Source organism: Corapipo altera, unplaced genomic scaffold, assembly GCF_003945725.1.
Source record: "Corapipo altera isolate COAL_440 unplaced genomic scaffold, ASM394572v1 2b, whole genome shotgun sequence".
Lineage (NCBI taxonomy): Eukaryota > Metazoa > Chordata > Aves > Passeriformes > Pipridae > Corapipo > Corapipo altera.
The window spans coordinates 30,909,023-30,925,871 of NW_020884874.1; the positions used below are offsets into that span (position 1 = coordinate 30,909,023).

Genomic DNA, 16,849 nt, shown 5'->3' on the forward strand with positions numbered 1-16,849 from the left:
TGGATATGCATTTGTGTGTATAAAACCACCTATCAGTAACAGGAAAAATCTTATTTTAAAACGCATTTTATAGTCTTTTGCATAACTGAATCAAATGTTGGGGGAGGAAGAGTATACTAAAATATATTCTTGATGTGATGTGGCCATTCCCACATACTGGTCTGGTCAAGATTTGATACCTGAGGGCTGGTGAGGAAGTGCTGCCTACTGGTCTGTTTTCACTTTTTGTTCACATGGGTTGTGCTGGAAGAGAAGGCTTGGTGGTGTATAGTGAGGCTGTGGTGATTCATCGGAAATCAGTTTGGCAGGAGATTTAGGTCTGTATCTTGCAAAAAATCTCAATGAAATGGCAGAACAAGAACGCATGCTTTGCCTGATATTGGAATAATTCGTGGGAATTCGGTGGGAAGTAAATGGCCACAAAGGGATTGCATTAAAATTACTTCTTTTGAGAGATCCTTGGAGTCTTTCAGACTTTTCTTTCAAATTCTCAGTCTGAAATTCAGGAAAAACTATGCCCTCTTATCCTTACCTGTTTTGTCTATCATGCTTCATGAGGCCTGTTCTTACATATCCAAGAGATAAAAAAAGACCACTTATTCTGAAGATTAATAATCTAGAGCTTAATGAAAGCCTTTTAGGGTCGTTCATGGTGTGTTAAGGCAAAATTATTTCACAGTAGAGAGCTTCAGTTATATGCTCTACATCTGCTAGTGCTCTCATTACAAAACATTGTAGCTCCAGATGTATGGAAGGTGGTATCAGACACAGTTTATCTATGGTTTTCATCTGTTATAACAAGATGGAAGAGGTTTGAGATCTCCTAAACACTGTTCCTAGATAGTGGTGGAAGCAGTTGCAGACCCTCCTGCCTTTTTACATCCATGTCCTTGTGACTTGAAGACACCCTTTCCCTAAACGACTCTCCTCTTGCTGCTAGTTCCTCCCTCCACATCCCAGACTCCTCTATATCCCCAGCCCTTTTCCCCTTCATCAGTATACACTTCTCCACTCTCACCTTGTCCCCCATGCAGGCCAGGGAGGCATTGCTTTGACACCCCAGCTTCTCCTGGGGGACCCTCCGTCTCTTGCTTCTGTGCCATTTCCCCCTTTCCAGCTGCAGTTCCTCACCTCTTCAGACTCTCAGTCAAGTCTCCCTCTCCTGATGCCCAAGGACAGTGTTGAAGGCCAGAGAAAACTCTCTGCTTCTCATATCCAACACTTAAAGGGCTCCAGGTCACCAGAAGGAGTAGTTGCAGCAAAAGCTTACAGGAGTTCTGCAGCTTCTGTCCTGGCAACGCTCAGTGCAGGGGAATTGGTGGGAGTTGAGCTGCCAACCTGTGACTCATTTGATGAGATGTACATTAACTCCAGGCTTCAGAAGTTCACAATTTTTCTGTATTTGAATGGAGTTTTATAGGAACAGCAAGGTTATAGGTTCATGCATCTCCATGAACGTAGTGACTGTCCTGTTGAATATTAAGGTTCTGTTTCAGTGTAGGGAGGTTCAAGCAAGTGCTATTTATTTAGGCATATTGTTTCCCCAGCACCTTCCTGAAAATGGTATAATCCATTGGTCCCTGTTATATGCTCTTGAAAGGCAATAAAGGCTTCATGTGGGGTCTGTGGTGGAGAAGGAGGGATCTTTATAACAGACAAATTTTGTGTATCAGCCAATCTCATTTACATTCTCCAAATACACAGACTGAATTGATTGAATATTTTCTGTCTTAAAAATAACTCCCTAACCTCTGCAAAAAGACCCCATGACTAATTAAGAAAATAAGGCGTGAAAGATGAGGTTAGTCTAAAAATTTTGTGTTTGCATTGTTAGTGTATTTTGTGAGAAATCTCAGATTCAGACAGATTTACTGTAAGATGCTATTGGCTGCTGGGTGTCCCATGAGGGCCTATGGGTGGTGCAATTTTGCAGCATGTGCAGCGTATGAGAAACAAGTTGGCATCTTGGCTGAAGTCAGCCCCAGAGAAGATTTGAAGCTGTCACCATATCCTGGAAAACATCTGCCTGGTGTTTAGGTTTTACAAACAAAACGGAAATCTCTGTTTAATCCGTGTCATAAGTTTTCTTCTGAGGACTGGTCTGACCCCATTTGAGAAGTGGAAGTTTTTCCATTAGTGAAACTCTGGTCAGCTTCAGTGGGCACAGGAGCTGCTTCCTTGTGATGTGTGATTGTAAACACTAAAATTACTTTAAACCTTAATAAATCTTTAAAACAGCAGTTTTGACAATGTCTCTTCCCTAACCTTAATTCTCAACTGTCACAGAAGATGGTGCAAAGGGCTGGACAGCATCTGCTCAACCACTAAATCCACAGTCACAAACATTATAATCCTTGCCATGAACATTTCAGTCTCCTTCTTGAGCATGTTTAGACTTTTTCCTGCCTTTTCTCAGGAAACCTGTGTCACTGCCTGATGGGAGTGTCATGATTTAAAACACTGTTGTTTACCACCATATCTCCATGTCTCATGAAATCTTTTTCCCTGTTCACTTGGGTTATGTTTCATCTGGGAACACTTTGATCCCATAGTGCCTGCTACCAATTCTGGTGTTGTACATAGGAAGTTCTCAAGCATTTACTCAGGGCTCACAACTGCAAACAGAGCCTGGATCTTCTGTCCAGACACACCAGAAATTTCTGTTTCCTTTCTGTATCTCTGTTAAAGCAAAGCCACAAGCTTCATCAGCCAACAAGCTTCATCAGCCACAGCTGGCTGCTGTGTGCCACCAGGGCAGCACAGAAGAGCTAAGATGTCAATGAAACCTTTGTCCTGTGCAAGTAGTAGACCTGTGTGGCACATACATGCCTCACACCTGCTGTGTTGGAAAGTCCTGTTCCACCTTGACTCTACTGTCTTATTATAATATTTGTTGTAACTATTCATGAGAGATGTAATGCTGGGCCGTTTTTTATGTAGGGAGACACTTTGCACTATCCTGTGAACCTGCAGGCAGCTACTTTAAGTGTCTTTCATCTGAAAGGGATGGTGCAGTTGTAGGAGGATTTTAGCCTCTGCCATGGGGAGAAAGCTGTCCTTCCTGATTCCCTCCCAACCTCTTTTTTCCCCTCATCCACTGCTCCTGCTGGACAGTGGGTCTATGGGGTGCTGTCACATTGGCTTGTCCCCTACCCTTCCTGGGTAGCAGCACATGTCTGTCCCTCCCAGTCACTGGGTTGGGCATGCCAGTTTCCCTCATGCAGGTAGAAGCCACGTGCTCTGCCTGCATACCCTCTGTGCATCCACCCTGGCTATCACCTAGCACTGCCGGAGGTCCAGCAGCAGCCATTCCACCATCCTTGTGGCTGGCACATGGTCATGGTGCTATGGCTCCTGCCCTACCACCTGCAGCATGTGTGGACAGTGCCACTGTGCATACCATGGCTGACTGGCATCCCTGACTGGCATCTCAGCCTGCCGCTGAGTGCAGGGCTGGGGATCCATGCAGGGATGCCTTTGGAGAGTCTGGAAAAAGGAATTTACAGCTAACTAATTTTTTTTTTTTAAAGCTGCTTCTCTAATTATCATGCTAAGTGATTATCTCACTTTGTTCTGCGAGTGCCAACTGTTTAATTCCCAGAGAAGGGAGACATCTTGAATTAAGTAGTAAAATGATTTTGCTCCAAGTGACAGGTTTGGTGAACAACTAATCATATAGTCTAAATGAATAAAAATATTACAAATTCATTGCCCTGTTACAGTTTACTGTGTCCTTTCTTGACATATCAGTAGAACTGGTAAATAAAATCTCAAAGGAACTTTACTCTTAGGAGGAAAAGCTTTTTTCTGGTTCTGTTTTGAAAATGAACAACAAATGCCACTCCATCTGTGGCAGTTGTGATTCTTCTGTGCCTATTGGTAGCAATTAATTGCAGTTCTGCCTAAGCAAAGTGTAAACAAAGCTTAATCAAATGATATATTATAAATTTTGTTCATGTATTTTTGTGATGAAAACCAGTGGAGTTATACGGATTTGAGATTTCCTGGCAAAGTCATCAGCTGAAGGATTCTGACTAATGCAAATGTCAGATTCCTGGACCTAGAAAGGCTTTGGCAATTTCTTTATTATTTGTCATGTCTGAGAAAGAATTATATCCTGACTGCATTATTTTATTGATGTTCTTAATACAGCAATCATAGCAATGTCTATGTCTAAATCACAGGTCAGTAAGTCATGAGACCTGGCTCTCTTTCTGGCACGACTAGAGGCTTCTTGTGTATATAAAGGCTTAGAAACCAATTTTCCAATTTGTGAAGAAAAATGTGCTCATAACTTCATCATCGATTTTTTTTTTAGACGGTCAGGCAGGAGCTTGAACAATCCTGTGTCCCAGATGGGCTTCTCTGTATGTAACAGGACAGCTGAATGCACAGTTGTCCTGACTCCATAGGTAATCAGTTCCTGCATTAAACATTGGATACAAAACTGCATGTTTTTCTCTACTTAAATAGGAGCACAAGGTTCTTGGGCTGCTCTCTCTCCAGTTTCAGAGGTGGATCATCACACTCATACATCCGATGGGAATGGTTTGAAGCTGCCATTAATACACATAAATTAAGTGCATTGAAAGGGTTGCTCAGAAGGTGCCACCGTGTTGCAAAGATGGTATCTAATTATACTACTTTGGAAGCAGTGGGACATCAGACATACATATAGATGTTTCCACTATGTTTTGAAGCATCATGGAAGAGGTGTAAGCTGGAAAACATTTTTCTTCTGCTCTTCTGAAGTATTTAGAGCAGGTACTGAGTTAAGTCAGTTAAGCTTGGTGCTGTGTTGTGGCTGTTTCGGGAGCCAGCATGAGGAATCACTGCGCTGTGTCCTATTCCTGTGGTCATGCTTGTGCTGCTCACTCCTGTCCCAGTCCGGGTGGAAAAAGTGCTAGTGAGTGAAGGAGGTATGGATGGGCACAGGTGCCCCATGAGAACATTGGCAATTTTGGATTAAAGCAGAGCTCAGGCTGCCATGCTCTGCTCAGGTGGCTAGAAGTGGAGGAGCACATGGGAGGTTTTTTGCCTGTCCTCTTTCCCCAGCCATGCTAAACACTCTTTTGTACAAAAAGCAAGGTCAGTAGTTAAAACCAGGGGGAAATTTTTCTGCCAGCAAGAGGATTGTGCTAGGCATGAGCAAAAAGCACAGCCTTACTAAATTTTGCTATTTAACTGCTAAATTCTGCTATTTATTCTGCTGTTTTACCTCATCATGTGTCTCTTTTAAAGAAAGCTGTGAGTTGTTTGTGAACATCATATAGTCATTCATTAAAGGCAGAACTGTCTGAACAAAGCAGAAATGGAGTAGTTCTGGTATCAGCTGCAGGACACAGTAGAGACAGGGGACACGTCCCCCATGCAGACATGGAAACGTGTCCCACAGAGAGTCTGACCATGCATGTGCTCCAGGTCTGACACAGGTGCAAGGTAAATCTGGTGTCATGGATGAAGTCAAGAATATTTCAATTCCTGCAGCTTCCGCATTGATTTCATCTAGACAACCTACCTGTAATTTTTAAGGAGTAAACAAGAAGATGTCCTGGCCCATATCCTGGAGATAACCAGGTTTTGCTTCATGGCAAAACCCAGTGTTCACGTGACTACCACCCTTCTGATGAAGACAGAAGGGTGTTGCACATCTTTTTAGCCTTTTCATAAAGATCAATTTGATTTTGAGGCAAAGCAGTTCACCTTACTTGATAAAAAACATTTCTTTTAATGTATCAGGAATAGTGTGGCCAGCAGGACCAGGGCAGTGATTCTGGCCCTGTACTCAGCCCTAGTTAGGCCACACCTTGAGTACTGCATCCAGTTCTGGGCCCCTCAGTTTAGGAAGGACATTGAGGTGCTGGAGAGTGTCCAGAGGACAGTGAGGCTGGCGAAGGGAGTGGAACACAGGCCCTATGAAGAGAGGCTGAGGGAGCTGGGGCTGTTTAGCCTGGAGAAGAGGAGGCTCAGGGGAGACCTCCTCACTCTCTACAACTACCTGAAAGGAGGCTGGAGTGAGATGGGGGTCAGTCTCTTTTCCCAGGCAACCAGCAGTAGGACAAGAGGACATGGGCTTAAAGCTGTGCCAGGGGAGGTTCAGGTTGGATATTAGGAAGAAATTTTTTACAGAGTGATCAGACACTGGAATGGGCTGCCCAGGGAGAGGTGGTGGAGTCACCGTCCATGGAGGTATTCAAGAAGGGACTGGCTGTGGCACTCAGTGGCACAGTCTAGTTGACAGGGTGGTGTTAGGTCATAGGTTGGACTCGATGATCTCAGAGGTCTTTTTCAACCTGGTTGATTCTGTGATTCTGTGAAAAAAAGGCAGTCACCTTTGCCAAAGGGCTGGTTCAACCATGTCACCTCCAGTTTATTGTTATGAATAATTTCCTATGTGCTTAGCTGGTGCTTAGGCCAGAGAGGGCCCTTTCAGGAGTGACCTCCAGGCTCTGTTCTGTGGCTAAGATAGAACTGATGATACAGGAAAGTGCACATCGTAAAAATTGAGTGGCAGACTAAAACCAGCAAAGTTCTTGCAACAGAATTGTATTAGATCTTCCTAATGCATGGGAGACTGTAAAGTATAAGCATCATGTCTCAGCCCAGTGTGGCCCATGCAAGAGAACCAGCACTGGCAGTTTTTTGTGCAGGATGGGGAGAGCTTCACCACCAAGGGCAGCCTGATATTTTTAATGAAGCAGGCTCCCTTTCCCAAACTGAGGTGCATCAGGCCAGCCACTCAGATGGGATATTTTCATGTAAGGTAATCCAGCCATTGGTGGCAACCATCCATGTAAGTAATCACTTGACCTATTATGTGGGTCATGTATAGATCTTTTGAAGATGTCTGCTTTTGGGTGAGAGTTTAAATTAAGATCCAAATGAGATGTGGATATTACAGAGGCACGGTAATTTTTTATGTTTTATTAATTTCTTTACAAGAATGAACTTGAACAAGGGGGAAAGAAAGGAAAACGTAAACTCAGGAATTTAAAAAATGCTGTGCTGGAAATTTTTACAGTAATCTTTCATTCTAACTGGTTTCTGCTGGACTGGTACAAATATAAAAGAAAAAGAAGAAAACATTAATCTGGGAAAAAAATGACAGGGCAAGCATCAACTAAAAATCATTGTATTTGGAAATGAACTAAAATGTGCTTACACATATTCTTCTCTAAGGATGAGGATAATTTTGCTTCTGTCGAGCAAAGAATGGAGTTCTAGTGGTGAGTCATGTGCTTTGACTTAAGCACGTGATTTAAAAACTTTGGGGGAATCAATAAGGCAACATGTGATGCTGCCTTGTATTACTCAAGTATTGTGATCTTAATGCTGCTGGAGTTTTTACACGAAGGTCAAAAGCTTAGTTTCTGATCGCATATCCAAATCTGATCCAGTTTCAGTTTGCAGTTTACATCACTGCTTTCCTAGGAGTTGGTCTGGTTTAAAACTATTCCTGAGATCAGAATTTGATTTCCTTGCAACTTTTTCTTTTAGTCTTTTGCTACCAGTTGTTTCATAGAAAGTGGATATAGTTGTATGCGGTTTTTGGAAGGGGGATGATACATAAATAAATGATCCAAAAATATGCATGGGAGCAATTGCAAAAAGGAGACATTTGTCTGTAACAGCCAGCTCATACCCTGGCTCAGTATCCAACTCCATTTAACGAAAAGGACACTCAGCGCTGTTCTGCTGTTTTGATTCTTACCCTGTTTTAAATTACTTACAATTTAGCCATTGCACTGGGATCTCTTTTCATCTTATTTCCCCTCTCTTTTTGTTTCAGGTATTATTTTAAAGTTCAGGCAAAGAATCCCTTTGGTTATGGACCTGTTAGCTCTTCTGTCTCATTTATCACAGAATCTGGTATGGTTTGCTTTTTATTTTCATCTCAAAATTGAATTTTTAATAAGAGATGTAGCAAGGCAATGACTGAAAACAGCATGCTAATAATGGTGATTATCCTGATCTTGCTACTTTGAATTTTTTTTTTTTTTACTTTAATTATTTGTTATCAGTTAAAACAGGAAAATAATATGCACTCCTAATACCACTATTAAAATGTAAGTTACAATAAAGTGAACTCTGGGGGAACAGGGGGCTGAATTTCAAATGTACAAGAATACTAACGTTCAACAATGCAGAAGCAATGGGAAGCTTAATATCTTTGATAGATTGACCAGCATTTAGTAAAGTAGTTTCCTAATTGTGGACAGCTAAACAGTTGGAAGCAGTTGTCTCTGGAAGAAATATAGAAGGCAACAGTTCCATCAGACAGACAAAATTCTCTGCTCTTTTTTTTTGACAAGGCATGCTGCTCTTTCACAGGGCTAATAGTACATTCAAGAGCAACACCCTCTTCTAAAAATAGTATGTTAAATGAGCTATTTTTGCCCACTTCTTCTTCTTCTACTACCATCAAGCCAGAGGCCAATGACTTCACTAAATAATTAAGGACAATTTTTTCAGTCTTCACTTCAGTGAAAGGTCTGTTGTTTCTTGCAAATTTTGCCCTTTTAACAACATGGGGTTTCTGTGGTCTCTGCCTTTGCTCATTTGACTTCACTCTGTAGTGCTCACTTCAGAAGCTCCACTAAGAACTGTGCAAGTAAGTCATCACAGAAGGGAGACAAAAATGCAAGATAAGAAAACGGTCCTGGGTAACATGTTCAGATTTTCATTAAAGGAGTAAGAAGCTCAAGTATAAATCCAAGCATAATATTTAATATTGCCTGGGTGGCCAAGAAGGTCAATGGCATGCTGGCTTGTATCAGCAATAGTGTGGCCAGCAGGACCAGGGAGGTGACTGTGCCCCCCTATTCGGCACTGGTGAGGCTGCACCTCAAGTGCTGTGTCCAGTTCTGGGCCCCTCACTGCAAGGAAGACTTTGAGGTGCTGAAGCATGTCCAGAGAAGGGCTGTCAACAGGCTGGAACCTAGAACAGGCTGCCCAGGGAAGTGGTGGAATACCCATCCCTGGAGGTATTTAAAAGACATGGAGATATGGCACTTAGGGACATGGTTTAGTGGAGTACTTGGCACTGCTGAGTTAACGGTTGGACTCAGTGATCCTTAAAGGTCTTTTCAAACCTAAATGATTCTATGATTCTTTGATTTTGTGCCGTATCTTGCAGATTGTTTTCCTGATTAGCTGGCTACCAGTCTATGGGTCTGAATGCCTAGTTTTCCCATCCAAAATCAGTGAGCTTTAACATGTTAAGTACACCAAATTTAAAGTTTTGTTTGCAGCACTGATCTTTTGTTTGTCGTGTAGCCAAAGGTGACTCTCCATAAGGTGGCATAAGTACAAAAACAGTTGCTAAACGCAAAGCCAGGTGGTATAGTTAGAGTGATGGAATAGGTCATAAGAGAAAGTAATTGCTAATTCAGAGTCCTCTTCTAATGCAACCATAAGGTTTGAGCTGCTGGGAATATTCAATAAAGAATGCCATCATAGGATCAAGCAGCTTATTGAAAATGTTCAATCTCACCCCTAGTAACACATTGAAGAGATCAGAAACCCATCGTTCTCTTTTATCAAACTTTTAAAACTTCCTAGAGTTTTTCTTCCCCATTAGTAGACAACCACCATGCTTTTTCTTTGGGTACTTTGTGTACAGTAAGAGACAATAGAAACTGCAGTGTAATGAATATAGAGAAGCTAATGCACTAGATCATGTTATTTTGTTATCCTTACTCTATCTTTCTTTATTTAAAGAGTATTTCAAGCAAGAAACTCCTGAGGGAGTGGACACTGCACATTGCACTGCCCAAGGAGCTCCTCAAAAATTTCTGCCACTATGACAAAAAGGATTAAAATTATAAATTTCACATATTTATTAATAGCACTGAAGAACTGTGCTGAGCATGATGGATGTCTGAGACCGAGGTTTGCATGCAAGAGTTAGGTTATATTTCCTGTTGGAGGACAGGCCCGCTATTCGTTCAAAAGTGTACAGTGAAAAAATGTCTTCCTGCTCTGAGGACCTTCTGAGAAGAGGAAATGTTTCAAAGCTGGCTTTGGACTTTGATACTAATCTCAATAGAGTTTTTACAGTATCAAAATAAATATACAATCCTGTGGCAAATTTCATTAACTGAGGAAACAGCAGAATAACAAACACACGTTAGGTCTGCAAATTGAAAAGACAATATTAAGTCCCACATTCATAATGTAGTTATGTATGCTGTACTGTCATCCTGTTGAGTGACTGTATGTTTCATATTACAAAACCAGATTTGGAAAAAAAATACTAAATTTTTTATTTGTTTTATTCTTCTAGACAATCCTCTTCTCATTGTCAGACCACCTGGTAAGTCTTACTCTGTTGTTTCTTTCATGAAGTGCATAAAATCTGTGCAAAGCAGTTAGAATATAGAAGTTACAAACATTTAAACATGCAGTTTTAGTTACAGTTTTAAGCAGGTAGTAGTAATTCATGGGACTAATTCACAAAACATTTTTTGTCTTAGGACCCCTTATTCTATTTTCTGAAAAGAAAGCTTGTAAAGCTATGTTCGAATAAGCATTTGATTTTAGTCCATCTTTCTGCCTGGTACAAAGGCTTAAATTGCTTAGTATTAAGCATTAAACTCTATTGCTTCTGTATCTCTGTGTCCTTCAGTTGCCTAAGCAAAGCTTGAATAGCAGCATCAGGTTTTTGTCTCTCTAGTTCTTATGCTCATCTATAAAAATCATCATGCCCTTATAAATGCTGAAAAACTCACAGATTTGCTACTGACTCAAATGATATACCACAAAGCTGATGAGCTTTCCAGATTGTTGAGCTGTTTCCAAATTTGCAGTAAGCTAGTTCAGCCCCTAATCAGAAGATCTGATTTCCTGGTGTTGGGACTAACCTTGCTGACGTGAACATTGGTAGGGTAACCCGAGGCAGTACGTGCTCTCAGAAGAGATGCAGAAAAAAACCCCCTCATAGTTATTATACACTATACTCTGTCAGCTTTCCTAAGCAATTAAAATGCTTGGTTCTGGAGCTTTTTTGCTACAGTGTTTATGAAAATAGTGTCCAGCATTTCCCTTCCTTCTCTGTTTTATTTTACTTGGGTTTTTTTCTGTGTCCTCTCAGAAGTCTCTGATGATGCACAGGTATTGCAGAGCATGCTATGTCTCTGGCAGTCAGTGTGAGAGGCCTCTGAGAGTGGTGACCTTTCCAGACACCTTCAGCTTTTTTGCTATCCATTACTTTGTTGGTCTGTTCAAAGAATGGAAGCTTTGGAAGGTGATGGCTTTTGCACTTGTAGTTTCTTCTCCAACTGGACAAAGAGAAAATACTTCATGTGGCCGCAGTAGTAAAGACAGACCAAAAAGAGATGGCAGAGCTCTGGGAACTTGTGGAAATTAAGAGATTCTGAACATCCAATACAGCTCTTACAGGTCATGCTAAGTTTATCCTTTTGGATTTTTGGAGGTGGGCAAAAGTGGTGGACAAAAGCAGATTATTCACAGCAACAAAATTGCATTCAAGAAATAGTTTACTGTTTTATTCTAAAGATAAATCTGTGGCTAAAATCCTGTAATCCCTTCACTGTGTGGCTGAGTAAAATCAGTACAGTTAACATTTCTATTCACACCAGTGGAGTTTTAAGGATTGCTGATCACATGATAGTGTTTGCAGGATTTGGACTATGTGCCTAGTGAGAGGGAGGAAGAATGACTAACAGAAAAAAACTTTCAATCTCATTTGTAAACCACCTCAAAATAGCACAGTAAAACCAGGGCTTTGTGCTGTAGCTAGAGACAAAAATACCAGTTATCACATTGGAAACTTTTTGTATCATTCTGTATACATTACTACAATAGCAATTTCAAAATAAATTATATTGTCTTGTCTAGTGTAAAACAAACATTTAGGTAAGGCAGTAGGAATATTTAGTCTTTTGCAATACAATTAAGCATTCTCCTTTGCAGCAGTGCTCTGAACAGAGTTCCCCAGGAAAGATCTCACTTGTTTGTTGTTGAAAACTCATCTGTTTTGATGTAATCTGAGAAACAAAACAGAAAAGTACATTTGTGATATGATCTTTTTAACCAGATAGCAAGAATCACATCTCAGGCCATTACCACAGAATTCTTAACATCTGTTCTTCAGTACTAGGGTTAAGTTTTGTACTTAGTCTTAAAATGCAAGTCACTGTCAGACCTGAGATCAGGCCATGTTGAGGAAAGAAATTGTAATACTAGGTAAAGAAGAATTCTTATTAAAACAAATGAGACTGTTTACTTAAAGCTGTGGTTCAGTACATGAGATCATGTTTTTTAATCAGTTTAACAGTTGTCTACTGCCTACAAGGAATTTAATCAAGTCCCTCTCTTCTCTTTTTTTAACAGTATTTGTTCTTGAAGTAGTATTTCTGGATATAGAAAAGTTATGCATTAATCTGCTGCAGTGTGTCTTGTAAAACATATTATTAAATGTTAACCTCAGCAAAACTCAGATTGAAATGCTGAAGTCTGTCTCTAATGTGGAATTTATTATTTTCCCCAAGGTGGTGAGCCTATCTGGATCCCATTCACTTTTAAATATGACCCCACCTACTCAGACTGCACTGGCAAGCAGTATGTGAAACGAACTTGGTACCGCAAGTTTGTAGGAGTGGTTCTTTGCAACTCCTTAAGGTATAAAATTTACCTCAGTGATGATCTGAAAGGTAGGCACCAAGATTAATTTCTTGATATATGATTACTTGCCATCTCTGTCTTCTCACTTTCTTCATTTTATATGTGAAAGAATTGCGTGACGGCTCTGTGGGAGTCCTTCTCTTGAGAAGAATTAATGCTAATGCTTATATGGGTGTATTTACTTTCACATGATATATTCAAATGACTAGTATAGTTGAAATTCTCTCCACCCATCACCTATGGTGCAGGGCCCATGGACTTGCAAAATAGGGTCTACTCCTTATGGAGCTGTAATCCATTTATTTTCCATAATTTCTTCTTCAATACTCTGAAGGTAGCATTCTCCCTCTTTCTAGCCGCTGTTTGCTTATTGGTAATACTGTGTTTTTCACTGTAACATTCCTCCTGCTTTCTTCCACTTCTATTTTCCTGGTGGCAAAGAGCATCCCAAACAAAAGTATTGCTGAGTTAAGTAATCTGTCTGTATCACCCTTCAGACACCTTCTACAGCATTGGGGATAGCTGGGGAAGGGGCGAGGACCACTGCCAATTTGTGGATTCACACCTGGATGGAAGAACAGGACCTCAGTCGTACATTGAAGCCCTGCCCACCATCCAAGGTACAGCAATGGGGGAGTGGGATGCTGGCCAGGTGCCTGTCATCCCATCTGTAGGATTAAGGGGTAAGGAACAGAGCACAGAGTGGAGCGCTGTTCACAGCTGCTGGCAGCTCTCTTGAATAGTCCAGCTGATGCAGTAGGTGAAAACAGGTTATAAAAGTCCCAGACAGCTTGAGGGTGGAGAAAGAGAGACAGACAGAAAGAGAGGGGCGTATAAGGCAAATGCTTTACAGGAACAAAATGCAAAGACAGAAAGAAACAATTGTATAGGTCTGTGAAATGTTTCTCTTAATGACAAGACCTGCCTCATTGAATTGAGGTACAAAAACTCTTCCATGTGCCAAGAAGAACCAGCAACATATTTGAAAATATGGCTTTTGTGAATGGTTTCTAACCAGTTCACTCAATGCAATACACGAATGAGTATGTCTAGTGACTTAAGGTCAGTAGTTTTATTCTGGCCTGGTAGATAATTCTCTCTGAGTGAAAATTCTCACCTTGAAGGAGTTCCTCTGAGTAAACTGCTCAGCTCATGTAGCCAGGAAGGCAACAACTTGCTTCACAAAATGAAACCAGTCATGAAAGTCAGCCAATCTTTTCAGTAAGTCTGTTGGTTTAAGTTATTCAGTTAATGTTAATGGTTTCTATGTTAAATTATTTGTTGATATTCTTTTGATGGTGGCGTTACCAGGAAGAAACTGAAAAAGTCACTGATACTAATATATCACTGGGAAGTAGTGTATTTCTCAGTTCAGAAGAAGGATGATTAATCCAGATGTGTATAACTAGGTCTAGGAGACAGAGATAGAGAGCACGCAAAAGTTATATTATTGGCGCAAGCCACGAATATTTCAGATGTTCCAGTGCACGAGCTATGTGAACAAGAATGCTGCACCTCTTCTAATGCTTTAAGCAGTCACATTCTTTCTGCAGATGAAGAAAAAGGGGAAGGGAGAGCTTAACTCAATATTTACTGCATGAAATGATACCTTTTTGTTTTTTGAAAAGCTGACACTTCCTGAAGCCCTGTGAGATAATATGATTTGATGGTATTTTTTTGCCCCAGAGTCCTTTATATATTTAAACTGACTTAGAAACTTCATAAACACAACTGAAATATGCCCACCTTTTGGGGTTAAAGGCAGAAGCTCTTTGGCAGACCATAGCATTACACAATAGTTAAAGAGATTTTGAACAGTAAAACCAGTCAAAGCTGCAACAAATATGAAGAACCAGAGTTAGATCATTCAGGAAAGATCTAGACCAAATACCAGGGCTAGCCAATACCCTTTTGACATAATTGCCTACCAGACCATTTTTAAGTTTTCATTTGAGTTGTGAGATTGACTCTCACTGCATCTGTTACTCTTGTTAAATTACTGTGTCTTTGTTGTGGAATACAAATTGGTGTTTTTCTCCTGACAGGGTACTACCGCCAGTACCGCCAGGAACCTGTATCATTTGGACGCATTGGATACACAACACCCTACTACTATGTGGGCTGGTATGAGTGTGGTGTGCCCATCCCAGGAAAATGGTAGCAGTCTGTTTTCCTGTCTTAGGCAGACCATGCTTTTCAAATTATTTCTACCAGAGGACTGTGAGCAACTGATTTGGAAAAGAAAAAAAAAAAAAGAAAGGTAAATGAGGCAAACCAGTGAAAACCAGCTGCTCAAGAAACCCTCGTGAAGCCAAACATGAACATCCTTTACCAGCCTGTATCTGTGGTGCTGCTTGATTTCTGCTTGAAAGCAGGGATAGGATATAAGTTTGGTGTCCTACCTTCCTTCTGTGTCTTTAAGGCATAGAGAGAAGTTTGCAATATGTGCAGCCTGTGAAAACCAGAACTGTATTAGCCATGAAAATTTGAAAGTTTCTTATATCTTACGGGAATGACCTAAGCTTGCTGTGCTTGCTTAATGGGATACTAAACTGTCCTTTCCTCCCAACGGGGCTCCCCTATGCAATCATGCAATGTAACTGGCCACCCACCAAAGGCAATTTATTCTCCTGAAGACTTACCCTGTGGGTTCACCCACTGCTGGACTAATCACCAGGTCATTCACAGTGTAAATTCACTGTGAGATATATGTGTATCTATATCTATATAAATACAGTACTGTACATCTGCAAAAGTACTGTTTAGAGATGCTGAGATTTTCTTGTTCACTAGATAAATATGTTTGGAATTTTTATGTAAAAGGTGCTGTTAATTCTTTGAGATATTGCTATGCACAATATATTAACCAAGGAAAGAGCTATATTCTTCTTGTGAGTACTGTTGATGTAACATTTGAATTACTGATCAAAGACGTGTGTCTCACTTCCTTGGCAGCCTTTGGACTGGACATTCAATGGGAATCTACCCCTCTATCTATGTTAGAGTGGCACTGTTAGTCCAGCAAAAACACATACACAGCAGTTTATCAGCATCAGTTAAACTTTCTATCCTTTGCTATTTAAAAGTTGTTGTGCAACTTTTCTTCAATCCATTCTCATCTTATTTTGTATGTTATTTATTCCTTGTCAGTATCTTTCACGTTACTGTGCAGAGGCATAGGATGAGTAAGTTGCAAATTAGAAACTGCTTTTAACTTATTTGCCCTCCAAAAAGAAGCCCAAGTCACCAACACAGGAGTCAACTAGCAGGAAGCTCATTTGACTATCGTCCATCCTAAGGACAATTGGGATACACTTCCTTTGCAATACTACTGAAATCTCTTCCAACCAAATCATAAAGCAAAAGCTGACATGAATAAAAGGTATACCTGGGGAACTGATCCATTCTCTGGTTCCTCTCTCACTCTTGTTCCAGCTTAGATGTAGTGTAGTTCTAACAGCTTTTGAGTTTCTTCCTGTAGTTATTTTAAATTGTATGGGGACAAAAAAGGTACTAAAGTGATTAAAAGAGCATTTTCTTTTTTATGGTGATTTGGGTTTTAACATTTTAATTATTCTCACATACTTTTTCTTCAGTACAGTGCAAAATATATGGTCTTGAAGTATAACTTTTTTCCCTAATAAACCTATGATACATGGTTCCACTTCTGTTTCATCCTTTCTGGTCATCTGTGTCACATAATGTGACAAAGTGACGAATTGTTAGCTTTTGAAAAGTCCTCCTTGGGAGAGGAGTAAGTGTCAACTTTTTCTAAGGGACTGGAAGCATGTGAATGTGTTGTTCCGTTTTGAAGATGGTTAGCAGTTATCATGGAGTTACCAATGGAAAATCATGCCTGACCTGCCTGATCATATTCTTTGTTGAGACAAGTTCCTCTGTGCAGAGGGGAGAACAGTGAATGTCATAGACTTTGGCTTGTGTAAGGTGCTTGGCATGGTCTCCCACTGTGTGTCTGTAGCGAAATTGGTGGAATATGGCTTGGATAGTTAGACTTTAGAAATAGTGGATATGAAATTAGCTGCGTTTTGAGGCTCAAAATGCAAAGTCCAAATGACCGCTGGTTGCAAGTGCCATTCCCAGGGCCAGTGCTGGATCCAGTACAGTCTAATGACCTGGACAATAGGATGGAGTGAATAGGTGGAGTGCACCATCAGCAGGCTTGCTGCTGATACTAAACTGAGGC

The 16,849-nt window shown here is 40.6% G+C and overlaps 1 protein-coding gene across 2 annotated transcripts in view; it reads left to right on the top strand.

Annotated features, from left to right (window-relative positions):
* Positions 1 to 16,309, top strand: part of FNDC1 (fibronectin type III domain containing 1) — a 41,487-nt gene extending 25,178 nt beyond the window's left edge. For both annotated transcript variants that reach the window (XM_027634148.1, XM_027634149.1), the window contains exons 15-19: positions 7,790 to 7,869; positions 10,286 to 10,315; positions 12,513 to 12,674; positions 13,143 to 13,265; positions 14,691 to 16,309. In XM_027634148.1, the coding sequence (XP_027489949.1) occupies positions 7,790 to 7,869; positions 10,286 to 10,315; positions 12,513 to 12,674; positions 13,143 to 13,265; positions 14,691 to 14,806 (511 nt within the window). In that variant the 3' untranslated portion in view covers positions 14,807 to 16,309. The remainder of the gene's footprint in view (positions 1 to 7,789; positions 7,870 to 10,285; positions 10,316 to 12,512; positions 12,675 to 13,142; positions 13,266 to 14,690) is intronic.
* Positions 16,310 to 16,849: the final 540 nt, after the last annotated feature.